The 25441-nt window shown below is 51.4% G+C and overlaps 9 protein-coding genes and 1 non-coding gene across 10 annotated transcripts; 4 read left to right on the top strand and 6 right to left on the bottom strand.

The window, feature by feature from the left end:
* Positions 1 to 68: 68 nt before the first annotated feature.
* On the bottom strand, positions 69 to 1826 carry GIQ15_03881 (ubiquitin family protein; the record flags this gene model as incomplete). Its single annotated transcript, XM_033551298.1, has 1 exon — positions 69 to 1826. One exon carries the CDS (start codon positions 1824 to 1826, stop codon positions 69 to 71), a length of 1758 nt encoding a protein of 585 aa, XP_033405028.1.
* Positions 1827 to 2930: 1104 nt separating this feature from the next.
* On the top strand, positions 2931 to 4568 carry GIQ15_03880 (phosphatidylserine decarboxylase proenzyme; the record flags this gene model as incomplete). Its single annotated transcript, XM_033551297.1, has 1 exon — positions 2931 to 4568. One exon carries the CDS (start codon positions 2931 to 2933, stop codon positions 4566 to 4568), a length of 1638 nt encoding a protein of 545 aa, XP_033405027.1.
* Positions 4569 to 5907: 1339 nt separating this feature from the next.
* GIQ15_03879 (calcium-transporting ATPase 3) lies at positions 5908 to 9272 on the top strand (the record flags this gene model as incomplete). The annotated part of the gene is made up of 4 exons (XM_033551296.1): positions 5908 to 6147; positions 6231 to 6496; positions 6573 to 8646; positions 8697 to 9272. The coding sequence occupies 4 exons, from the start codon at positions 5908 to 5910 to the stop codon at positions 9270 to 9272; spliced, it is 3156 nt and encodes a 1051-aa protein (XP_033405026.1).
* A 337-nt stretch (positions 9273 to 9609) lies between these two features.
* Positions 9610 to 9703, bottom strand: GIQ15_t0025. The gene has a single exon. It is a non-coding gene; the product is annotated as a tRNA-Lys (tRNA).
* Positions 9704 to 9941: 238 nt separating this feature from the next.
* GIQ15_03878 (anaphase-promoting complex subunit 10) lies at positions 9942 to 11203 on the top strand (the record flags this gene model as incomplete). Its single annotated transcript, XM_033551295.1, has 3 exons — positions 9942 to 10251; positions 10314 to 10805; positions 10956 to 11203. The coding sequence occupies 3 exons, from the start codon at positions 9942 to 9944 to the stop codon at positions 11201 to 11203; spliced, it is 1050 nt and encodes a 349-aa protein (XP_033405025.1).
* Positions 11204 to 11461: 258 nt separating this feature from the next.
* Positions 11462 to 12813, bottom strand: GIQ15_03877 (3-isopropylmalate dehydrogenase A; the record flags this gene model as incomplete). The annotated part of the gene is made up of 5 exons (XM_033551294.1): positions 11462 to 11694; positions 11758 to 12502; positions 12554 to 12622; positions 12682 to 12702; positions 12763 to 12813. The coding sequence occupies 5 exons, from the start codon at positions 12811 to 12813 to the stop codon at positions 11462 to 11464; spliced, it is 1119 nt and encodes a 372-aa protein (XP_033405024.1).
* A 2735-nt stretch (positions 12814 to 15548) lies between these two features.
* Positions 15549 to 17307, top strand: GIQ15_03876 (TAM domain methyltransferase; the record flags this gene model as incomplete). Its single annotated transcript, XM_033551293.1, has 9 exons — positions 15549 to 15590; positions 15645 to 15743; positions 15802 to 15864; positions 16048 to 16231; positions 16299 to 16331; positions 16457 to 16520; positions 16577 to 16714; positions 16788 to 17207; positions 17262 to 17307. 9 exons carry the CDS (start codon positions 15549 to 15551, stop codon positions 17305 to 17307), a joined length of 1089 nt encoding a protein of 362 aa, XP_033405023.1.
* A 704-nt stretch (positions 17308 to 18011) lies between these two features.
* Positions 18012 to 19058, bottom strand: GIQ15_03875 (CDP-diacylglycerol-inositol 3-phosphatidyltransferase PIS; the record flags this gene model as incomplete). Its single annotated transcript, XM_033551292.1, has 3 exons — positions 18012 to 18350; positions 18404 to 18780; positions 18833 to 19058. The coding sequence occupies 3 exons, from the start codon at positions 19056 to 19058 to the stop codon at positions 18012 to 18014; spliced, it is 942 nt and encodes a 313-aa protein (XP_033405022.1).
* A 747-nt stretch (positions 19059 to 19805) lies between these two features.
* GIQ15_03874 (protein phosphatase 2c) lies at positions 19806 to 21766 on the bottom strand (the record flags this gene model as incomplete). Its single annotated transcript, XM_033551291.1, has 2 exons — positions 19806 to 21649; positions 21706 to 21766. 2 exons carry the CDS (start codon positions 21764 to 21766, stop codon positions 19806 to 19808), a joined length of 1905 nt encoding a protein of 634 aa, XP_033405021.1.
* Positions 21767 to 23521: 1755 nt separating this feature from the next.
* On the bottom strand, positions 23522 to 25083 carry GIQ15_03873 (uncharacterized protein; the record flags this gene model as incomplete). The annotated part of the gene is made up of 2 exons (XM_033551290.1): positions 23522 to 23997; positions 24054 to 25083. The coding sequence occupies 2 exons, from the start codon at positions 25081 to 25083 to the stop codon at positions 23522 to 23524; spliced, it is 1506 nt and encodes a 501-aa protein (XP_033405020.1).
* Positions 25084 to 25441: the final 358 nt, after the last annotated feature.

Here is a 25441-nt window from a genome sequence, read left to right as displayed (position 1 = left end):
ATAAATGCAACAGGCACAAAACGAGGAATCAAGTAGCCGAGGAGAGGGCTTGTTATTTTCCGCTGTTACTATACCTCGTGGTGTTGGCCGTCTCTATTTTGATGATCATCCGCCTGTTCACCATGTACATTGGGCTCCTGCTGTGCCGCAGCATCTCTATCCTGTTGAGCCGCTCGATTTTCCCGTTCCTGTCTGGAACGCTCTGCATTTTCTCGAGCAGCATTCACAAAGTTCATGGCTTCTATCTGCCGTTCACTGATTCCAGGTATGAGGGATGCAAGGAAAAGAGCAATGCCTCTCTCAATGCCCCGGTTTCTCTGCCAAAATCCAACGTTCGCGTCACGGCCTTGAGGAGCCTCCTGTTCGTTTGTGGGCTGGCGGTTACCGGTAGACCTTCGTGAAGCGCTTCCTTGTTCATCATTCGCATCTCGCCCTCCGCGTGGCGGTTGGGCTGGACCATGCGGTACCGGGAAAAGCCCTTCGACGTGATGTCGAATGGGAGTCAAGACAGCTCGTCGTATTTGTTGGGGAATGTCGGTTTCTGAAAGGCAGGCCCACACAACAGCGAGGGTAACAAGGAAAATGCGGAGCCAGCTTCCGGAGTCGCTCAGAATGTAACAAAAGAAGTAAAGTCGTATGAACAGCCAGATCGCTCTTACCACTCTGAAAAGGGTTGTTCCTCTTATGATTACACCATTTCGATTTTGTGGTCGAAATTGGCCTTGGTTTATTGGCGGGTTATAAGGGTTGATGTGTCGTACTCCGCCATTTGGATTAAAGGGTATAGCGGGAGGGAGGAAGTGGGTGGTAGTAGCTCTGCTAACAGATGCGGGAAGCGAATTGGACGGGGGTAGTATAATGCCCTGATACCCTGATGGAGATACCACCAGGTACGGTGTGTTCCGCCAACCGTTGGGCATGACTGAGGGATTGGACGATGCCCGTTGGGACGAAGCAGAGCTCTGATTTCTAGCTCTCATAAGTCGGAGATGATCCGCACGGGTAGCCAGGTTTGACACTCGTGTAATCCATCCCTCTATTGGTACGTCTCGAGGCTCCAGAGGGCTGCGATGTTGCTCGTCAAGGTGCTGGTATAGCTGGCTACGAGCAGCTGATATTTCATCAACCCTAGGAATAACACCACCATGTAACTGGCTCTCCATGGTGATGATACTTCGTACTACGAGGCTTAATCGATATCTCCTACTTTCTGAACCCTGGGGTGAAGTTGATCCATGATGGTTTGAGCCAGCCTGGTTAGGTAGGTAACTCGCGGTGCGATGTGCGGGAAGGGGCTGAGGAGGTTCCGGTACGTCACTGCGTGAAAGACGAGGCTGAAAGGGTTGCTGCTGTTGTTCTAGTAAAGGTTGCGGCTGCTGGCTCTGCTGCCGAGGGAGCACGGGGGGACTCCCAGTCGGAGGCGCTAATACTGGATTTTGTGGCGACGAAAAGGCTGTAGAGGAGCGCGACTCATGGGGTGTGCGAGGGTTCTGTGAGCGATTGGCCTGGCCTAGTCTTTCCCATATACCTGTGGTGGGATTGAATCGATGTGATAGAGGAGATGTGTTATTCGCTGTTCGGTCCTGGTTTTGAGTAAGTCCTTGTTCGTTTATAGTACTGAGTCCGGGGTCATCTTCCGGCGGAGTGGCATGCCCAGCAGGTCGCCCTCGAACCGAGTTGTCGTTGCTTCCCTGTGAGCCTCGATACCGTAATACGTTCGACCGTGCATCGTGATCGTAGGGTACGCCGGAAGATGATGAGGGAACTTTTGATTCAAGAGAAGAAGACGAAACCGAAGCGGTAGAAGGAGGTAGGACAAGGTGCATTGAATAAACAAGAGTCTGGGTTAAGCAAGCTAAAGGTCAGCCAAACTATGTCTGTTGGTGGTATTTGGAAAAAAGGACAGATATACATCTGATGGCTCAACTATACGCCTCAAAACTTCGTCATTGTCTGACAATGGTTTCCCCCTATATATCAGCCGTTGGCTTTCAGGCGGTGGTCGGCTCGGCAGCTCTTGGGTGATTTTGGCCTTCACCTCTGAGACTGTGGTGGATAGAGGCAGGTCGTTAAAGGTAATGCGACGTCGAGCGTCGAACGAGGGCGAAACGACATGGAGAACAATAGGCTGAGCATCCACTTCCGCCGGGTGAGACTTGGGATTCAATCCCGAGATAGAGGAACTCGATGCCATTCTCTTCCGATCGAGGCTGCTTTGGTCTTTTGTCGTGGAATTGAATGAGCGGATGGACTGTGTTCGTCGCCTCGGTGTGATGTCACAGCCAGAACAGCGCAACCCCGCAGAAGGTCAAGATAGGCGCATGATGGTATGTGAGTGACTGTTATAGCATGGTCTCCCAAGGAAATATCTAGACACAGGTGTTAAATATGGCACTCTCCAAACGCATGGAGTTTGTACTGTCGGAAGCCGTTGCAGCCGCCGGTTTATATATAGCCAACCTCAGACAGCCGCTATTGGACAGTTCACCAAACGCTCATGTGCTTGGCTGGTTTCTCACAAACGACGGTCACTCGACGAGCAAACGGGCCGTGATTTCAAGTAGACAGGCACTCTCGTCTTCCCTGGAAAACTCCCAAGTGATAAAAACGAAGATGAAGTTGAGAATATCAAAAAGACGTCGCGGTTTCTTTGATGCGTAGCCCTGATTACCGCATTGGGAGCAGGAAGTCGCGGTAGTGGAAGAACATTGTTCCGGACATGTCTTCCCAAGCTGCTTTTTCTCTCTCTAGCAAACAGACAACAAACTTGCATGTTGACGGCCAAAGGAAAGAAAGAAAAGAAAATATATACAGCTAGACGGGGATAGGAAAGTTAGCAGCTAGGTGCACGTTTGCGTTTGTGCTCGAGGAGGTTTATGGGGATTGGCATCATCTGAAGAGCTGGCGGTGGAGGGACGATGTCGCGCCTGATGCTTAGGCATTATTCCAAGGCCAGAGCCAGTCTCCGGCAGGGCTCCTGGGACGGCTTTTCTGGTGGGCTGGCACCGGGCAGATGCAATGGAAGATGTCAGATAATTTCAAGCAGGCAGTTCTCGTCATCTAGAAAATACCGGAGCAACCAGGAGTCCCAAGGTGGCAAGCAAAAATCCGGGGATGATGAGAAGGAATCATTCGGATCGAGACTGAGAGCTGCACTCGGAAAAACCAAAATCGAATGGTACCCTATTCCAGTCGGGCTGGGAATTGCGTTTCTCGGACTTGCCCAGTTCTACAAGTCCCAGCAGGCCGAGAAGCAGAGGATGCTGATGGAAGCTGAACGGGGGGACCGGCCTCAGGAGGTTGTTCCCAGGCAACGGGTACGTCCAACCGGGCCATGGCAGGTCCAGGTCATGTCTACGTTGCCGCTGAAGCTCGTATCTCGCATATGGGGCCGATTCAACGAGCTGGTCTTGCCCTATCCTCTCCGCGTCCCAGGCTTTAAGCTCTACTCCTGGATATTCGGAGTGAACCTGGACGAGGTCGATGAGCCCGATCTCCACGTATACCCCAATCTAGCTTCATTTTTTTACCGGAAGCTGAAGCCAGGAGTGCGACCCCTGGACCCCAACCCGTCTGCACTGCTTTCACCTTCTGACGGACGTATTCTTCAATTTGGAATGATTGAGCGTGGAGAGGTGGAACAGGTGAAGGGGATGACCTACAGTCTTGAAGCACTGCTTGGGCTCGGGACCGTAAGCCCGGATTCAGAACCCGTGCATCCCACCACCCGACCTATGCACAAGGTGGACGACGATACCGACCCTGAAAATCTCGCCGCAGACCAGGAGTTTGCCAAAATGAATGGCCTGAGCTACACACTACCTACGCTACTCTCCGGAACTACAAAGCACATCGCTGACAAGAACGGCTCAATGGACGCATCGATGGAATCTAGCTTGACTTCTGAAGAGAAAGTGAAAGCCGATCTCGCGAAGGGAGAGCCAGCATGGTATTCGCCGAGGCCAACCTCGAATCGGGCACTGTACTATGTGGTGATATACCTTGCACCGGGAGACTATCATAGGTTCCACTCACCAGCCTCCTGGGTCGTCGAAAGTCGGCGACATTTTGCCGGGGAACTCTACTCGGTCTCTCCTTACTTGCAACGCACATTGGCAGGACTCTTCACACTTAATGAACGGGTCGTCCTGTTAGGCCGTTGGCGTTGGGGCTTCTTCAGTTATACGCCCGTCGGTGCAACCAATGTGGGATCAATAAAGATCAACTTTGATGCCGAACTTCGAACGAACAGCCTAACCACCGACACTGCTGCCGATCGTCAGGCCGCCCTTGCTGCCCAGCGAGGTGAGCCCTATTCCGGCTACACGGAGGCAACATATGGACACGCCAGTAAGACGCTCGGGGGCCATGCTTTACAGCGAGGAGAAGAGATGGGTGGCTTCCAGCTGGGCAGCTCGATAGTTCTAGTCTTCGAGGCGCCCATGGGCAACCGCCAGAGCTTTGATGTTTCTTGGACAGGTGAGCGAAAGGGCGGATGGCAATGGCACATCAAAAAGGGACAAAGAATAAAGCAAGGCGAGGCGTTGGGGGAGGTTGTAGAGGACTGAACCCTTGGAGTCGTCTAGCTCATCATTGACCATATTTTTTCTTCTTTTTGGGGGGATGTTGTATCGGACATGTGTATGATATCAGGAATTTGGCGGCGGAGTCTTCTTTACTAGCTTGACCGTGCGAACCATGTAGAATAGCCTTCTTCTTGCTCTTCCTGCTCTTCTTCGCTTCCGTCCTTCTATCTTCTCCCCCATCGTCGTCCCGACCAAGATATCACGTGGCCCAGACCCATGCCAAGAACCAAAATATCTGTGCCAAGCCATTCTTACCTTGGCGCTTTAGTCATCATGACGCACTGTTGACCCACGGATCCCCTGGTCTTGGCGTTCTTCCCGATATCAAGAAATCTTCGATGAACCATGAACGACGGTGGAAGACGTTTCGTATCTCCGTGGGTTCCTGTGCAACCAGCTCATTTGGGTTTGCTGGTTATATCTATACAAGAGCATTGTGAAAATATACATTATCTGAGAAGTCCACGGTCCTGGACAGCAGCTCTCAGATGGGGACTCTCAAAGGGAGGTCCCTCCTAGACCTCTGCACTCGCTTTAGCATGTATGCCTGTTCGCATATCGCGGTCCCAGGCTAGAATATGGAATATCATCGTATAGGATCGAAAACCTTACAGGCCGGTTGACACCGGTATACGGACTTTCATGCAGCCCAGTTTTCCGTCTTCTGACAACAATGCAACGTCCTTTTTTTTCCAAGAGTCAATTGCTCCTGAACCCACTGGGAGATTTCAGAGCGAGATCTAATTTGTTTCTCGATCCGATTGCCAAGGAATATTCATTACGGTGGCCAAGGGATCCCTTGGCGTTATCCTTCGCCATGGACCGAGTTGCCACCAGGCTCGATGCTGTTTCGCCGGCCGGCGGAATGGTGGGGAAGGCGGAAAGTCATAGGGCGAATGGGATCATGGGCCATGGAGAGGCTTTAGCGAAAAACCGGCGGACGCTCGGCAGTTTGGACCTTGGGTGATTGGCTGCGCAGTTGCATCACCCTCTGCTCCCAAGCAAGGTACTTCAACTCCCAAGAGAATTCGGGGGAGAGCGGGTAGACCTGAGGTGGCAAGGCGTTCTTCTCCGAGGCACGTTAGCCGGACTGACTCCCTTCTCACTTAAAAGAGGCGGATCTTTCCTGTCTCATCTATATCTTCCATTTGGCATCAATCACTCTTTCCCCCGTTTCTTCCTACTGCCTCACTTATTTGTTGAGCGGAAGCAGTTCGGAACTTTCTGGCTGCAGCTCATTAGAGATAGCCTAGATAGGATCCAAGGAATCACATTATATTGACTCCCCTGTTGCTCAACCACAATATCATTCATTCCGGCCATGGGAGAAAAGAAAGCTGCCCCAGGCTCCGAGCCTGTCAAGGGGCCCCTCTCCCGCCCAGCCCACTGCCTTACAGCGGAAGCGGCCACCAGAGAGTTGGCTACCCACGCAGACGATGGACTTACCACCCAGGAGGCAAACGCCCGTCTCAACACATACGGCCAGAACAAGCTCGAGGAAGGTGAAGGTGTTTCCGTCGTCAAGATCCTCATCCGCCAGATGGCAAATGCTATGATGCTAGTTAAGCGGCCCATTTCATTCTACCCCTTCTACCCCCCCTTCTATATGAGAACTTTGTTGGTCTGATCCAATTGCTGGCGTAGGTCCTGATCATGGCAATGGCCGTGAGTTTTGGAATTCAATCTTGGATTGAAGGTGGCGTTATTGCTGCTGTCATCGCTCTTAATATCATCGTTGGATTCTTTCAAGAATATGCTGCGGAGAAGACGATGGACTCTCTCCGCTCGCTGAGTTCCCCAACCGGGACTGTTTCGAGAGACGGACAAACTATTGTCATTCCGTCTATTGATATCGTCCCTGGTGATATGGTCGAGTTAAAAACCGGTGATACCGTTCCCGCTGATCTTCGGTATGCTATCCTTTTTCTTCTCAGGGCTGTGGTTTTATTGTCCCAAGGGCTAACGTTGCTCTGTTCTCCATAATAGACTTGTTGAAGCAGTTAATTTCGAAACCGACGAGGCCCTTCTTACTGGAGAATCACTTCCTGTCCAGAAGGACTGCGATACGACCTTCAAGGAGGATGTTGGCCCTGGCGACAGGTTGAACATTGCCTATAGTTCCTCCACCGTCACCCGTGGACGTGCCCGTGGCGTTGTCATTGCCACCGGTATGAACACCGAGATTGGTTCAATTGCCGCTGCTCTCAGAGCCTCAGATAGCAAACGCCGGCCGGTAAAGCGTGGACCCAGCGGTGAGACGAAGAAGCGATGGTATGTCCAAGCCTGGACTCTAACTGGCACTGATGCCGTGGGAAGATTCCTTGGTGTCAACGTCGGAACTCCGCTTCAGCGAAAGCTATCCAAGCTGGCCCTTATCCTCTTCGGCGTTGCTGTTCTATTCGCTATCGTTGTCATGAGTGCCAACAAATGGAGCAGCAATAACGAAGTTATCATCTACGCGGTTGCTACTGGCCTAAGTATGATCCCCGCCTGCCTCGTGGTCGTCTTGACCATCACCATGGCCGTTGGCACCAAACGAATGGTTGAACGAAACGTTATTGTACGAAAGCTGGATTCACTCGAGGCCCTCGGTGCCGTCACGAACATCTGCTCTGATAAGACCGGAACGCTCACTCAGGGTAAAATGGTGGCGAAGAAGGCTTGGATTCCATCGTTAGGAACGTATTCAGTAGGCACCTCCAACGAGCCATTCAACCCTGAAGTTGGAGACATTAGCCTTGATACCCTTCCTCCCGTCAAAATGACTGACGAGAAGGTTGCCGAACCCACCGATGCTGATGAGCTTATCAGGGACAACCCCCAGCTTGAAGAATTCCTGAACATTGCATCCATGGCGAACCTTGCGCATGTTTATCGATCTGAGAGCGATGGGAATGAATGGCGCGCCAGAGGCGAGCCCACGGAGATCGCAATCCAGGTATTTGCGTCAAGATTCAATTGGAATAGGGACCGCTGGGTACAAGGGCAGGGGGCGATCTGGCACCAGAAAGCTGAATTCCCCTTTGATTCTGACGTGAAGAAGATGTCTGTAATCTTTCGGAAACTCACCGAATCGGAAGATAAGCAGATGGTCTTCACCAAAGGCGCAGTTGAACGTATCATTGATTCATGCACGACCGTTGTTATGGATGTAGCTGAGGGTCCAGTTCCCATGACTGATGCCATCCGCCATGACATCCTCGAGAATATGGAAGCGCTGGCCGGACTCGGTCTTCGTATTCTCGCACTTGCTAGTCGGCCATATGATGCTACCCCCAATACATTAGAAGACACGGATGTCAATCGTGAAGACGTTGAAAAGGAGCTGCAATTCTGTGGTCTGATTGGGCTGTATGACCCTCCTCGCCCTGAGACTGCCGGCTCCATTGAAGAGTGCTATAAAGCCGGAATATCAGTCCACATGGTTACTGGCGATCACCCTGGGACTGCCCGTGCTATTGCAGCTCAAGTTGGTATCATCCCCGCGGACCTAAGTACGGTTGCACGCGATGTAGCCGATGCCATGGTCATGACGGCCAGCCAGTTTGACAAGCTATCCGACGACGAAATTGACCATCTACCAACGCTTCCGCTAGTCATTGCCAGATGTGCTCCGCACACCAAAGTCCGTATGATCAAAGCTCTTCATCGGCGTGGCAAGTTCGCTGCCATGACAGGCGACGGAGTCAATGACTCTCCGTCGTTGAAACATGCCGATGTTGGCATTGCCATGGGCCAGAGTGGTTCCGATGTCGCCAAGGATGCGTCTGATATCGTTCTAACGGATGATAACTTTGCATCTATTCTGAATGCCGTCGAAGAGGGCCGTCGTATCTTTGATAACATTCAGAAATTTGTGCTGCATTTGTTGGCTGAGAACATTGCTCAAGCCTGTACGTTGCTTATCGGGCTGGCATTCAAGGACAATGATAACCAGTCTGTGTTCCCGCTGGCTCCCGTCGAGATCTTATGGATCATCATGATCACATCCGGCATGCCTGACATGGGCCTTGGAATGGAGATTGCCGCCCCTGATATTATGGACAGGCCACCACAAAGCGTAAGTTGCTCCTATCCGTATCATAAGTTGCAGAACTAACAGCCGGCTAGAAACAAGGAATCTTCACCTGGGAGATCATCGTCGACATCCTGGCCTATGGTCTCTGGATGTCTGCACTGTGCCTGTCGGCCTTCTCGCTGGTCATGTTCGGGTTTGGCGACGGCGACCTAGGCACTCATTGCAACCGCGACTATACTCCAGAATGTGATACCGTCTTCCGTGCTCGCGCCACCACTTTCGTCTGTCTGACCTGGTTCGCGCTCTTCCTCGCCTGGGAGATGGTCAACCTCCGGCGCAGTTTCTTCCGCATGCAGCCCGGCTCCAAGAAGTATTTCACCCAGTGGATGCACGACGTCTGGCGCAACCAGTTCCTCTTCTGGGCGATCATGGCAGGCTTCATCACCATCTTCCCGCTGCTCTATATCCCGGTCATCAACCACAAGGTCTTCCGCCACACCGGCATCTCCTGGGAATGGGGCATCGTCTTTGTCGAGTCTGCCCTCTTCTTCCTGGGAGTCGAGGCGTGGAAGTGGGGGAAGCGAGTGTTCTTCCGTCGCCAGGCACGGTCTATGGCTTCCAAGTCTGAAACGCCTCGTTTCCAGGCGATTAACGCTGGGGGGGAATAACAGTTGCCATCAGTGGTGGAAGTATAGGATGGTGAGAGCCACGTTTGATATTTAGCTGTATATTGATGCTAGAGGACCAGGTAAGGTAATAGTAGTATAAAAGCGATACTCGAGTGGTAAGAACTGCTTCTAAACTGCTTTGAGGATATCTTCGTATAATGATAGTTAGATGAATGTCATTCTGTTTCCACTAGCTATCCTGTAGATAGATCCAACCAACACCATAAAAACCAATTTCGAGTATCATCATCATACATACATATATATTACCATCATCGTCTATTATTATTGTCACAATTATATTATTATGGTGGGTGAAAAAAGAAAAAAAAAAAGAAGCCCGACGCGGGGCTCGAACCCGCAGCCTTGTGATGGACGACCAACTTGCTAGAAGTAAGAGTCACACGCTCTACCGATTGAGCTAGCCAGGCTTGTTTGATGTAGGAGGAAACCCTTGACTTCTTTTTGAGCACCAGGAGACATACACTACTGCTAACTACACCACTATGGAATACTCTACAGATGAGATGCTACATACACCATTGTGCTCTCGTCTTGAGGAGTCGCAGAGAGACGGTCGCCGGAACCATGAGAAGCCACGCTGCATGACCTGACATTCACTCGATATAGCTGTCTCTTTACTCTAATACCCGCGTTCGGCCCTCACCCATGCCTAGACAGAGCCCGCACCGCACACCGTCAGCGGCGTTTCAGTCTGGGGATGGCGCCTCGATGTCGACAGCAAGGGTTCCCCAGCTCTTACCGTCGTATACCCCCCGGCAGAGATCTCAGGGCCAGCAGCAGGTGACGCCCGGGCAAGAACAATCCTCTGACCGCGAAGACGAGCTCGACGACGAGGACGAAGAACAGGACGACGAGGAAGAGGGCGAAGGTGATGAGGAGGACGAAGACGAAGACGAAGATGACGGAGATCGTGCAGAGGACCTAGATGCCGTCGAGGGGCACAGCTACGAGGATGGTATGACCCCTCCACTATATTGAAAAAAATTACACCGTGCTAAGAAGCTATTTTACCGATAGACGACCTGGAGGATGAAAAGGACTCTTCGGCTCCCATACCGCCCAATCTCCGCGAGATATCGTCTCTCGCGTCATGGACGGTCTCAACATATAAACCCGGAAGTGGCGTGGCAGCCCTGCGTAACCCGTCTCCGAACCAGTTCTGGCAGTCTGACGGACCACAGCCACATACCCTGGCATTACACTTCTTCAAACGCGTCGCCATAGTGCGGATACGCGTCTATTTGGACTTTGAGCTCGACGAGAGCTATACGCCTACAAAGATGATATTCCTGGCTGGCATGGGAGGGAATGACCTCGTTGAATTTGCTACATGGCAGGGAGACACGCCTTGTGGCTGGGTCGATATCAAGCTCGACGGGGTCGGAGGCAGGCATCAGAAGATAGATAAACTGACTCGAAGGGACGAGGAACGTCAGCGGAGACGACGGTCACGGACACCCGAGTCTCGTGCTAAACCTGTCAACAAGAACCAGCCGAAGCAGCCCAATGGTACTTCGAGGATGGATCCTCCAGGCAAGCCAAAAATCGAATCGGAATCAGAAGAGGATAGTGATGACTATGACCTCGACGAGGTTGATGAAGTTGACGATGACGACGATGACGACGACGACGACCCATCTGCAGGCAACGTTTTAAAAGTAATGGTGCTCCAAGTGAAGGTCTGCGAGAATCATCAGAACGGCAAGGACACGCATGTCCGTGGATTTCAGGTCTTCGCTCGAGATGATAAATACTATACCCGTATGGGCAGGGCAGATAACGGGCAGAAGCTGCTCCACCACGACCTTGGGGTGGGCATGTTGCATTCCGATGACGGAGAGCTGGAGGGTGAGAATGTCTCGAGATTCGACGAGGACGACTGGATGATGGAGCCGGAGCTGCGATGAAGCTTTACGCTTTGATGACAATGTTATTATATTGATACCCCCTTTTCCATTAGCGCTAAATGCATAGCCTAGCGAGCTGATTAAGATATATGTATGTTCCTTTCGTCTCTTGACATCGACATTCATCTATTCACAGTGTTCGTCCTGCATAAAATGTGCGAAATACCCATGATCATGCCCACCTACTCCGTTGTCTTCATTATTTTCATGTCTCCGCTGACTCCCTACTCTATTTCGAACGCCCACGAGACCTGAGTTCTATGAGAGAAGCTTCTCAACCTCTGCCGCAACTGCGTCTCCAACCTCCTTTGTCGTGGCTTTCCCGCCAATATCACCAGTTTTGAGTCCGGATTCAATTATATTCCGCACCGCAGTTTCAATTACTTTAGCCTCGGTGGGGAGATTGAGAGAATACTGCAACATCATCGCCACGGAAAGGATTGTAGCGACTGGGTTTACAATTCCCTTTCCAGCGATATCGGGAGCGGAGCCTACAACGAGACATCAATCAGCAGGGACCCAACTGAAACATCACCATGGGGGAGCATGCATACCATGAATAGGCTCATATATTCCGTTAACCTTGGCCTTGCCATCTGGAATGCCATTCAAACTGGCACTTGGTAGTAGCCCTAGCGAGCCGGGAATGACACTGGCCTCGTCACTAATGATATCACCGAACAGGTTGCTAGTGACCACGATTCCGTTAAGGGCACGAGGGTTTTTCACCATCAACATGGCCGCGCTATCGATTAGATGATGGCCGTACTTAACCTGCGGGAACTCCTTATCCATGACCTCTGTCACAACCTTTCTCCACAGGCGGCTTGTGGCCAGCACGTTCGCCTTGTCCAAACTCCACACCGGCAAAGGAGGATTATGCTGCAGTGCAAGATGCGCGGCGAGGCGAACTATCCGCTCAATCTCAGGACGTGAATAGGGCTCCGTGTCGTAAGCTGTTCCGTCGCCGTTGTCTTCTCGTCGCTCGCCAAAGTAGATGCCACCCGTGAGTTCGCGGATGATGTTGAAGTCGACATCGCGACATACCTCGGCCTTGAGAGGGGAGATGTCGACCAACGAAGGAGCAGCAAAGTTGCATGGGCGAAGGTTTCCAAAGGTCCCCATCTCTTTTCGTAGTCGGAGAATTCCCTGCTCTGGACGAACTGCTCCGGTACCCCATTTGGGACCTCCAACTGCTCCAAGAAGCACCGCATCCGCACTTTTAGCAGCCGCGAGAGCCTGGTCTGTAAGGGCTGACCCAGTCGCGTCAATTGAGGCCTGTTGGCGGGGGAGGATAAGCTGTTAGCGAATATCCGGCTAGCTCATGGGTTTCATTGTATCAGGACTAACCCCGCCTAGCAAATGGTCCTGGAAGGTAAACTGTATCTCGGGCCTCTTCTTCTCAATAGCTTTCAGAACCTATCCACCCTTAGCGACTGGCCGTCCTCTATTTCAGGTATTTGCCTGGAGTAGCATACCTTGATACCTTCTGCTGTGACCTAAGTAAAGTGCATTAGTACTAGCTCCATCGATTGTAGCTTGTATGGCGGGGAACCAACCTCTGGCCCGCAACAGTCCCCAGCGAAAACGACGATGTTATATTTGCCCATGGCGAGATAGAGAGAGGAGCTCAGGGATAGGTCTTGCAGGTAAAACGCAGGGTAGTCGACGGTATAGCAGAAGCCTGGTGGTTAGCTCTTTATATACCTGCGGGTGTTTTCTGCCCTCGAAGCTCTTTGCCGCCTTTGGCCTGCCCACCTCGGCCCGACTTCGGCGTCTTCAGGTCCGACCATCGGCGGAGAGAGATTAATAATAGACCTCCGCAGTTATATTCTTCCGGTCTTTTAATACCACTACGTATGATATGGTATCAGAACTTAAACTATCATTGGTCTAACTGCTTACTCATGGTGACATTTGTGTATACACAGGGTCATCAAGTGTAAACTTCCTAATCGGGAAATATTATGCTTAGTCACCCACCGCCTAACACCTGACTTGTATATTCTGTATGTCATACCACGTGCAGTGCTTAGTCAGTATATATGTTGCCTCGTCCGAGAGAAAACTAAACTACTCCGTACGAAATATGCAGTCAAGAGTCAAGATGCAGCAACTTCTAGCCTGAATTACAACCTAAGCGCGAAAGGTGGCTAGAATTCTCCGTATACAATACACGGAAAACAAAAAGCAAAAGAAGGTGCAGCCTGGCGCCTTTCAACCCCCGAGAGACCAGGCGTGCAAGGGATTTATGGCTGTCTTGGTCAATATTCCTCCAGGCCACCCACCACCACCACCCAAAACTTCCCGCCACCTAACCAGGCTATTAGAATCTTGCTGATCAGTCAGAATTCAAATATATCCAAAATATGGCGATACTCGAAAGGGTGAAGGCGACACCCAGCTCGCAAGTTAAATACTGGCTCCCTGGCACCCGTTTATTCCGTATATAATTCCGCTTTTATTCTATACTCCATCTGCCGCATAAATTAAAAATGAGATAGCGTATTATGAATCTCCTCCTTGGCTTCATCCCCCCAGCATGCATTTCTACGCTACTGCCGGAGCCGCTTTCCGCGGCTTCTACACAACAGCCGTCCTTGATGAATATGTCGGGCTATCCTTGCGTGTGCAGCAGAACATTGCGTCATTTCAACCTCTCCTCTACATATGCATGCCTTGCTCGATAGCTTGGCTCATTGTCCATGCTAACCCTCTCGCTTCTGATATGACAAGATGAACGGCTTCCACGGTCTTTTCCACCAAGGCCGAGTCCTGGTAGTCGACTATCACCACAATAGGCGCATGTACGGAGTACTGTGACGGGTTCTAAGCCCGGTATTTGCTTGCATGCCGAGCTGGTCAAAGCCACCAGGACTAACTTTGGATATCTAGGTCCATTAAGACCCCAAGACACAATGACTGCTTTTGGAATAAGTATATACTCCGGTCAGCCTACCCACTATCAGTAAGCATAGTATGTATAATCATCAAAGAGGCAACCTGGTGGTCTTGGGCTGCCGTCCGTTACGTTAGGTGACCTCCAGCCATCCCCGTTCCTGTCAAAAGCTTCATTTGCTGCCGTCAAGGATATAGACTTGGACCTTGCGTCTAGATTGACCTGTGCATCGTGCTGCCTAAACGAGGACGGGACGACATGGCGGGAGATTTGAGGTTCGTTAGGGTACTCACATATTATAGGACACATCTCCTGCAAACAGGATATATCATCCGAAATATACTGCATACATCCCCGGCATTAGTCACGTAGCTATGCGAGTTCTAGAAACCCCGGTGCTACGTACGGGGTTGTCCGTACGACGCACAATGCAGCTTCCCATGGTCATACTGCAGCGAACTCCAGCAGCTTTCAAATGCTTGCTCTAGATCCTCAGTAAGGAGTAGGGCGTTGCCTTGGGTCCCATATTCAGTGCTGTCCTTGAAGTGTTCAACTGTACTCCGTATACCTAGTTGAGAAACTCCTTCCGCGCAAGATAGCCGTCCAGGTCGATAACTCCTAGGTGGAGTGACGAACGACAGGCTGTTTCGTTCCCCGGCTGGGCCAAGGCCAAAAGAAACGCCATCACAACTCAGGTGGAGAGTTCCTCACTCCATTCTCCGTACTCCATATTCCAGATGGAGAACAACTGCCGGGGTAAGAAATCGCTGAAGGATCTTAGTGGTAGGGCGGCCCGTATCAAGGTTGAGCCACGGACCGCGACCCGTCGTCCGCACGCATAACTATCAAGTCGCAGCGAGATATCAACCTCGCAGGGCCCTCGAGTGAAGCCCAACCTGCCTGGCTGTGCATCGTCGTTGGTCACTAGCGACCGTTGGCCCACCCCCCTACACTGCAAGAGATGTAAGGCGCTGCTCATCGTGTGATCTGGCCCCGGTAGATATACTTCATGGCTGTCGAACCCCGGGGTTGAACGCAAACCTGACGCCCTTAGAATACGTGGCAAAGCCTGACGCAAGAGCGAGCGAACTGCTGCTGGTCGAACGCAGCCTGCGAGAGCGAGATGTAGCGACAAAGGCCACGGGCTTCAGGGGGAGCCTCCAACCCCGTCTTCCAACGCAAACGCTGCGAGTGTCACTGGTCAAAGAGACAAGAAGCTTCAGCGCGCTAAAGTAACACTGGATTTTCCTGGCCAGCAGGATGGCGAATGGGATAGCGAAGCCCGTCCCTGCGATGGGAACTGAGCGCGGACTTGGCTAACTAGTCGCTTCCGCGCCGCCATGGCTTATATATACCGCGGGCTAGCTGCTATGGTTTGCGTTTTTGATGCCAGCCAGCGCAATCCCGCATTGATTTAACGGCCGAGTACCCTTCTTCGTAGTTATAATGGCACAGGAGGACAATAACCAGCAAATAGAAGTAGACGAGGTTCGTCTAACCGAAATGTGTCGCTTGTCTTCGTTACTAATGCGTTGTGTATAGGCCACAGACATGGACGATGAAGCCTACGGTGACAACGATGAGTATATCTCACCACCAGCACCAGCACCAGCCCAGCTCAGCTCAGCCCAGCCCCGAAATGTACGGAGTAGGCTCTTATAACGACAAATTTCTGATCGCATTTCCATGGCCTTTGCAGAACCACGCTCTCTACCTCGCTGTCGTCCAGCATCCTGGCTTATCGGATGGAGAATGGAAGAAGGTACCACGCATACAAAGCAGGCAGTAAGATCTTTTATCTTCACTCCGGAGGACTTGGGACACGAAGAGTTGAGACTGACGATATCTCGCACACCAGGCTATCCATATCCAAACGACGAAGTGTGTTCCGTGTGATTCCTATCATGTCTTGACGGGATGTGCTAATCGTCATTTTGCGCTGTAGATAGAGAATGACCGCCTAGGTACTTTATTCGCGACCCTGAACATCGATCCCTCATATTCGACTTCGACTGCCGCTAATATATATGATGCCCTAGATATGCAGCATGCAGTCTTTCTTCGGTCGTTAGACGGCAAACTTTGCTTATCTCCGATTAGTGACGATATCCAAAATGCGATCGATATCGGTACGTACAAGCAGTCGGGTTGACCAGTTCGATCTCGCGGGAGTTGTGACTGATACTAGATCGCTAGGCACTGGCACTGGCCTTTGGGCGCTTGATTTTGGTAGGTTGAACACGAAATAGCCATGTTTCGGGCGGCGAATGCTAAGTCAAAGACATCCAGCGGATGAACATCCCTCAGCACAGGTCTGTACGGTCAAATATATTGTTCGAACAGCGCGAACATAGCAGCAGCTCATCCTCTTTTCCACCAGGTCATCGGTACCGACTTATCGCCAATCCAACCGAGTCTGTATGTATATGCGTCTCCCCGGGCACCCTTCCACCGGTATTGACCCGCGACATTAGTGTCCCTCCGAATCTCAGCTTCTTGATTGACGACGCCGAAGCAGAATGGCAATATCATCAGAAATTCGATCTGATTCACTCCAGGATGCTGACCGGTTCTCTCAAAGACTGGGACCGTTTCTATAGCCAATGCTACGAGTAGGGCTCTGTCTCCCTCCTTCCCCTGTTTGGGTCACTAGCGGAAAGAGAGTAACGACTGAGAAATGTACAGAAACCTCGCTCCGGGTGGCTACGTGGAGATGCAAGACATCTGTCTCCCCCTAAGGTCCGATGATGGCACGCTGACGTCTGACCACGCGCTCGATAAATGGTCCATGTTGATGCTGGAGGCATGCGTGAAGCTCGAGCGCCCCCTAGATGTCGCGAAAAGCCATAAAAAACGCATGGAAGCAGCTGGTTTCGTGGACGTCGTCGAAGTGGTATATAAATGGCCTCAGAACTCGTGGGCGAAGGATCCCAAGCTAAAGGAGATCGGGAACTGGACGATGATTAATATGTTAGAGGGCCTGCAGGCGTTGACCGTAGGGCCGTTTACGAGAGGGTTGGGGTGGTCGATAGAAGAGGTTGAGACGTTCTTGGTGGACGTACGGGCAAACGTGAAGGATAGGAAAATGCATGTTTATTGGCCGATGTGAGTTTTCTCTCCTCATCCTCATCTATGTTGACAACTAACAATACAATGCAGGTACTTTGTATATGGCAGGAAGCCAGAAAAAAGCCAGAAGAAGTAACGACGCTTAACGAAACTAACCTTTTTATATAATTGTTACGGCCATATATATGCAAGACACGGAGGCGTTATTGTCATTTGTTTGGATAGATAATACTTAATTGACATATCTAGCAAGGTCTACTCATATCATAGCTACTACTAATATATATCTCTGTACCATTTCTAACTAGAGAGTGCTGGCCTATTAACAATGATAGATCAATAAAACAGTGATAGATTATGAATGTAAAACGTGATACATAAACACATCAGCACCGATTCCTAGTCCTCACCCTATCCTAAGGGTTCTATGCTATTAATACAAAAATCATGAAGAGAGGAAACAAGTGATTGTGAATCATGTCAAAGCACACCAAGGGGCAGCAAGGGGGTAGTAAGATAACACAAAGAATGGTTTAAAAGAAATACTTAGGTAGGTAATGGGTGAAGAAGTAGACAAGTAACAGAACACAGGGCTTGAAGGGTTATAGGTAATATAGATAGGGAGGGCATTTTTCCGACCAGCAAGAAAACTCCATGAAATGATTAAGAACAGCTTGTGAAGGGTAATAAATGAAACATGAAGGGGAAGAAAGGAAAAGATAAAGTATATGTAGCTATCACCACTGACCATTAGCACAGCCATAACACGTATCGGGTTTATGCTTAAAAAGATAGTAAGAAGACTTCGTGTTTGTTGTTAGTAAATGTAACTCCGAGGGTTCACTTTGCGATGCCCAACTTCCGTCGTCGAGCAATATCGCCCTCTGCCAGCCATCGACTGGCCTTGACCATCTGGACGATGTTGATGAACTGCTTGCCTGCCATGACAGGTGCGGAAATACCCGTGAGGACCCACGGCCAGAAGCTGTCCATCTTATTAGCGCGGGCGAGCTCGAGGGCACCGGCACTCCACGGGTTACCGAAGAGAGTGCCCGGCTGGGCAACGGGGATCGCGCTCGGCTGGAGCAGGGATGGAGAGAGGGTTGGCGACGAGAAGGAGAGCAGGTATAGGCCGATGAAGAACAGTTCGTTCATACAGCAGAATGTAAACAGCACGGCCTAAACAGATAAGTCAGTTCAAGTCCGCAGCGACGAGTAAGAGAGGCGTCTACCTTGTTGTTATAGTACTGATACAAGATCCAGCTCCTGCTAGAATCAATCTTCTTATGGCTCTGGTTTGACCCGCCCATGGTCAATGTGGCGTACATGTGCATATAGTGGCTCGTCAGATCGAGACTGATCAAGCCCTGGAACAAGATAGCCCATCGGGGCCAGGCAGAGCTGAGAAACACCAGCAAGCAAGCGGTCGTGCAGCGGTCAGTGACCATATCGAGCACTGCGCCAAAGGTAGTAGACTGGTTATAGACCCGGGCAGCGTAGCCGTCGAGGGCGTCCAGGAGACATGAGACGCTGTACAGGATCGAGCATGTCCGAGGGTGTAGGGGCATGTAGTAGAGCGATGCAGTTGCAAGGACGATGCGTACGTATCCTAGAGCCGGTCAGTACTATAGCCATATATATATATCCTGCGAGTTGCATACCGATGATATTGGGCCAGAAGAGGAAGATGTTCTCTCTGGGCTCTTCGTCCCGCGACGGCGTCCGCTTGCGCCGGGCACTGCGCTTCTCTGTAGTCCCATTCACCTTCTCGACGGCCTTGTTCGAGTTCCCGTTCAGGTTCGAATGCGAGTGCGAGGCCGAGTCGGAGTTCTCGTCCTCGACGTGGGCCTGCTGGGCAGCCTTCTGCCTTCTCGTCCGTCCAGACATGTCGCGTGCGTGAGAGTCGGTGGTGAGACGGCGGTATTCAGCTCGTCGACGGACCAGATGCGGTTCTCAGGAGTCCACGGGAGAATTGAGGCGCAGAAACCGAAGCCGGAGCAAATACAGAGTGTGTGTGCTGGTGGTTTGGTGGTTTGGTGGTGGCAGGCTTGGGGTTTTTATGTATTTATTTATGTACGGCACGATCGGACGAGCAACTTGGCGAACTTGCAAGATCCGAACCTGCAAGGAATAAGGCAGATCCCACGTCAGAAATAGGAGAAGAGCGCAACGAAGGCTGTCTGGCTGTGCGATGGGCGAAATGTGTTCTCGTATGTTCGTGGTATGCGGTTTGTGCGAGCAAACTAGTTGAATCTATGCGCTGGGCGCCCCGCGAGCTGAAGGGAGTTACAGTGTTAGAGCGGACGGATCGGACAGATCGAGTTGGAGATATTAAGGACGAGAGCAGAGGTTCTATGGAAGCGAAGTGATTATGAGGAAAAGAATATGAGGAAGAGAATATGAGAAAGGGGATAGGATGGAACCGGGCTCGGATGAACTGTTTACTCCTTACAGGCAAGGGGCTGAGGATACAGCTAGCAAGGAGGCGATGGAAGGATCTGCTGGGTTTACTGATTATACGGAGGATATAAGAAAAGGATAGAGATCTAGATATGAGTATGCAATAATGTATGTAGTGTATCGTGGTATAATGAAAGATGAAGATGCAAAGACAGATGAGAAGACGCCCATAAATCATCTCCTCCGCCCCCTGGGGTCTGCGGCGTCTCTACTCCTCCATTCCCTCGACTCCTTGGTGGCCATGCTGCCTAGTCCGCCCTCCTGTCGCCTCTCCCATCCTCCCAGCCTTACTACGAGGCACGTCGCATTATCTCCGTCCGTAGACACCTCTGTAGCAAAGGAGACAACGTCTCGCGCACCCTGGTCCGGCGTCTTGGCTTCCTTGATGATATCGACGACTTCCTGATCGCTCAGAGTCCCGCTCACGCCATCACTCATGAGAACGAGGAAGGAATACTCGGCCGGAGCCATGTCGATGCGGCGTAGCTCAGGCTCGGCGGAGACGCCGATGCGTTTGCTCGTGATGTCTCCAAAGGCGCGGGTGTTGGCAAGGCCGCTCATGCGTTCTTCGCCAAAGGAGTCGGTTACAAAAGTGGCTGCGTAGCGTTGTAGGCGGGCACTTTCGACGGGAGAGGACGGGTGGTGGTCTGTAGTTAGCGGGATCGGGTGGCCGGTAGCGGTCGAGCAGAGGAGGATGCGGGTATCGCCTATGTGCGAGACGAGGAGGGAGGACGGGGCAGACGGGTTCCAGAAGGGCATCGGGGTTGGGGTGGAGATCATGGCGATGCTGCCTGTGCTGCCGCCCTTGAAGGTGTTGCGCGAGCCGCCGACAGGCATATCGCGGTATCTGTTTGGGTGGTGCAAGATATCGTGCTCGTTCAGCGGTTTGTCCGGGCTGGCCGGGGGTGAGGAGGCCTCTCCCTTCGAGACTTGGGCAGAGACAAAGTCCAGGTCGGCACGGAGAAATGCGTATTCGACTACTTCCTCGATCGAGACGCCAGACTTCACGCTGACACGGACATCCTCTCCGTCTGCGTCTGCGTCCTTTATGGCGGTGCCATGTTCGTCTCCCTCACCCGCTGGTTCGGCGCCACAATATGAAAAATGTAGCGGTTGGAATCGTCGAAAGTATCCGCCCACCAGATCTCGCCAGTCCGCAACCAGCTTCTTCTCCATATCCCCGATATACTCTCTATCCGCTTTTTGCAGAATCGGTAAATCGCCCTGCACCGCATGGCTCCTTTGCTTCTGATCAGCGGAGGAAGTAGGGGAAACACCATACTTGACCTCACCGACGCGCTCGCGATGGCGTATCGCTCGGTTTGTCAGCTTCTGGCTCTCTACACACTTTGACAGTGCGGACTCCATCTTAAAATCCGTTGCTGCCTCCTGGATGTATCCGTGCAACTTATCACGCAGGAACTGGCTACATTCCGCTCCTCCGTGGCCATCAAAGATACCAAAGTAAAACACTTGCGGATCACCCGTAGCGCTGTCGGCAACTTTATTCTCCCCCGAAGCAGCCGTACGCTGACCGACAGTGATAGAAAGCGGAGCCCGGCGTGCAAAAGCTGGCAGCTCAATAACGCCAGCCTGGTATGTGTCCTCGTTTGTAGGGCGCATGCCACGCGCAAACGAGACGCCAAAGTGGTGTTTTGCGCTTCGTAGGGGGATGCGAACCACGGTTGTCTCCCGGCCTACGGCTAGGCCGGATGAGGGCGAGACTGTAGCAGGGGATGCATCGCGCTTCGGCGGGTCGGTTCCTGTCCCGGTACCAGCGACGGTAGAAGAGGAGGCGTGCGGAACGGATGCAGAGCGTGGAAGATGGTGTTGAGGGCCGACGGACACGCGGGAGTCCGGGTGTAGTGAGGAGGTGGGTAGATGGGTGACGAAGTAGTCGTGGAAATGGCGGCGAGGGGTGCGCGAGGTTGACGCTGCTGCTGCGGTATGCGATGGGTGGTGAGCGGTGTCTTTAGTGGCGGCAGTGGCATACTGGCGTAGAAAGACCGAGATGAAGGCTGCAAGGCGGTTAGTCGGTAGATAGTGTAGTTTCTAGAAGGAGAATATTTCATACAATAGCTGTCAGCAAGGGTCCAGCCCTGGATGCGCACCCGCTTGATAGGCACTGAGCTCATCGAGACGTCCGGTCTTAACAGCTTGGTAGTTGGTGGTAACGAAGGTGGTGATATCAGAGTCGGCTGTCAATAGTCAAAGACGGAGGAGAGCGATACCTGGCCTCACGAACCAGCAAGAAGGCTGGGTTGATAGATCCTTGCAACGACGAGACAAGGACAAGAAATTCAGCAACGAGAGGCCGTCCTGCACTTCTCCACGTGTGCGCTAGCCAGCAGTGACGAGGGTCAGGCGAGGAGGGGGAGAAGAGGCATCGTGAGTAGATTATGTAGTCCCTCACTCTCTGATGTCTTCCTTGTCCGTCCTTGGGCGTTGTATATGAAGTTGATAAGGGTCCCAACAATTCCGACGACGCGAGGTTACATGTTACATGTTGAGTTGTAGCTCGCCGGAGTTATTTTAATCCTTGCGTGAACTCGGTCCATCTAGATCAACAAACCGCTTCTAGGTAGATCTGATAACGTTGATTCGACTAGCATGCGGTAAGAGGCCAGTAGCGTACATCTAGCTATCATCTGGTGCCATGATAGCGTGAAGATATCGAGGTTTGAGTGCTCTGCGGTGAACGATCTCACGGCCTTGATTCCCGGTGCCACCCTCAGCGTTGCATCACGGTGGATCTCGTTATCTCGCTCGTATCAGATGAGATAAGATGGCTAAGCACGGCGCATTCTGCAGACTCTGACAGCGGGCTTGTCTCCAGGCGTTGGCGCCAGTCTAGTTGGAGTGATCGAGATGCAAGATTGGACAGTACATCCAGTTTCTAGTCATATTTCACCACAATTAGAACAGGGAGGGAGACAATGAAAATGGAACCGCATAAGCAGGATTGAACCTCATATTATGTCGGCTCCCTCGCATGCAGCTTGAGTTAATGCAGCCGGTGCGAGTTATACATCGGGTGGTTAGTATCGAAGTATCGAAGTATCGTAAACGTTGAGATACAAAGGTCCAGTGTCGCGACCCCCTGATAAAACCTAGGTAAAATAGTATATATCTACAGCAAGCAGCTCAAACGCTGTATAATCACCGTGGTAAAGAGAAATGGCAAGGCGAAGAAGGTGAAGAAGTGAGAAAGTTGAGGTTGAAGTTCCAGTGAAGTTCAACAGGAGACAAAGAAATTTCCCTTTTCGGTCAGGCTTAGGTAATATACAGCTTTATATGACTAAGTATATCACATGATATATTAAATATTATAACGTAGTCCCGTGATATTTATGGATGACTAACGTTATTATTACTGTATTAGGACTAGCTCCCATCACTAATACGCTTACTCATGTCCATACATATCAATACATATATGATACATAAACTTCCGTAAAAGCATCGTAATTATGGTAATTTAGTTACGATGTCTCAAAGAGGAAACTCCAACTTCAACGCTTTCAACTTCTGCTACTAAAGTGCATTTCTTACGATGTGAAGACAGGACAAGGTGGAAACGCCAGGGTTCATATTATGATTGCATAAACAAGTACTGTGAGAGTCTATCTGAAAATTATATCATGCGAGCACTAGATGTGCAGGAAAATTAAGCATGAGTGTGGCAGAAAGGTCTGTAAAAACAATGATGACAAAAGGAAATACAGGAGAACCTGCGCTTGAGCGATGCTGAAAGCCAGAGTGTTGGACTTGAAATTACCCCTGAGAGTCCCCCCAAAGACATGCAAAAGATACCAGAAGACATGGCAGCAAGAAGACCATCCTAAAGATTTCGCTGTGGCGGCTCAACGTTCTGAATAGAGATCGCCATCCTATTCATGTCCGACCTCAGGGCCTAAGATCACGTCTCCAAGATGCAGGACCTGAAGTGGCGCCTCAGGCTGCAGAATGGCATTCCTGAAGAACGGGACTGGTGTAATGGCAAGCTTTACGGTGTACTTTCTCTTCGCCTGCTGCATCCCCCAGTCTTCGTCAGTTCCGGCATTATGGTCGGTCATGTACTTCGGGTCGAAGTAGTGGTGGCTCAACGGATGGACGAATTTGAACTCGTATGGACCAGAGTACATGGCTAGTGCCAGGCCGTGTGCATCGACCATGAGCTCTCCCAACTCGCACCACGCTTCTGGGTCACGAGAGAAGATCAAGGGAGAGAGCAGCTGGAAGAGATGCTGGGTGTGCTCGTGGGTGCGTTTGTTGTAGAAGTTGTCGAACAGTGGGCGGTTGCGGAGCACGAGGACGTGTTGTCCGATTCCCCGGATCATGGCATTTTTCACGGTATGAGGCGTAGCTTCATCATGTCAGTATGTCCGTCACTTCAATGCTTAGAGGGAGGATGTCACTCACAGGAATTGAGATGAGTAGCCATCTGCTTGATTTCGGAGTCAACGTTTGGATCGAACCCGCTGACAACGGACGTCTTCAGAACTGTCTTTGCAATGAACCAGTTGATCGCCTTTGAAACCATCAAGAATCGGGTCGATACGTCGCTAAGCAACTCCGTGGACCTATCCGAGGCCAGGTTCAGGAACACACGCACGTTCTGTCCCACTGCGTTCTCATCATACATAAAGGTCGTGTTGGTGTACTTCATCGCAAAGCATTTCGAGGTCGTCCACAGCCCGATCAGTCGATTCGCAAAGTCAGTGGGACTAAATGGAGGGTCTTGCATGTGGATAACTTGCTGAGGCTCCCTGCCAATCAATGATACAAAGGAGGCGATTTGTTCTTCGGGCGAAGAAGGAGTTGCTCGAGACCCGCTGCCCGTTCCCGTTCCCGTACCTGCACCAGAGGTTGCGTTCGAGTGTAGGCTAAAGTGAGCCTGCGATGCTCCATCGACCTCACTATCGCCCGCTCTTGCAGCAGCAACTTGCAAGTTAAACCGTGGCGGTGGCTGGCCGAAGACGTTCAAGTATCGCGTAGTCGGTGACACGTCGGAACTCCCCTGTGTCGACATTCTCCTCAACGATGACCCGTTCCCGTTGCCCGAGTTCGGGTCCACGTACTCCTCAGCATCGGGGTTCGCGTCAATAAGAGGCATCGAAGATGTTTTGGCGTCTCCTTCGATGCCATGACGCCGAAGCATCTCCTCTAGCTCTTTGATACGCGCCTGCAAACCTGCAATCATGTCGCCGTCGTGACGTGCCTGGGCCCTTGCCGTGTCCAGTTGGTTCTGGATACACTCTCGCTGGATCTCAGAGTGTTCAAGCTGTTCTTTGTAGTACTCTACCTCATGCTCTAGAGCCACAATGTCTTCGTGGTTGTCGAGCTGTGGCCGTGGCTGCGGGACAGAGACTGGACCAGCTGGTGGCAGATAGACAGGCTGATACTGCCTGCCACTGGAACCAGGCATCGCAGTTCCACGATAGTCAGACATGGCTGGTTCTTTACTGCAAACAGGTTAGCTGGATCCCACTTGCGTCAAACAGTGAACTCATAAACAGTCAAAATAATCACAGGACAGTGCTTCAGATGACGCCAAAGACAGGACGGTTCTTACAGGAGCCAGATATCTGTATGAAAGGAGGTCCTAGTTAAGCAGATAGGCTGCACTGGTTCTTATCCCGGTATTTCACTGCTTAAGAGAAGGGAGTTGCCAGCCTTTGGCAAAGAAGGTGAGATAGTTTCTAGAGGAACACGGTTTTTGCAAAACAAAGCAGATATAAAGGAGATATCAGAACACACAAGGCTAGGCGCTAGCGAGGTGACTCCAAGTGAGAGAAGCCAAAGTGCGC

Source organism: Arthroderma uncinatum, assembly GCF_011692745.1.
Source record: "Arthroderma uncinatum strain CBS 119779 chromosome Unknown scaffold3, whole genome shotgun sequence".
NCBI lineage: Eukaryota > Fungi > Ascomycota > Eurotiomycetes > Onygenales > Arthrodermataceae > Arthroderma > Arthroderma uncinatum.
This window is presented reverse-complemented; position numbering and strand designations above follow the sequence as displayed.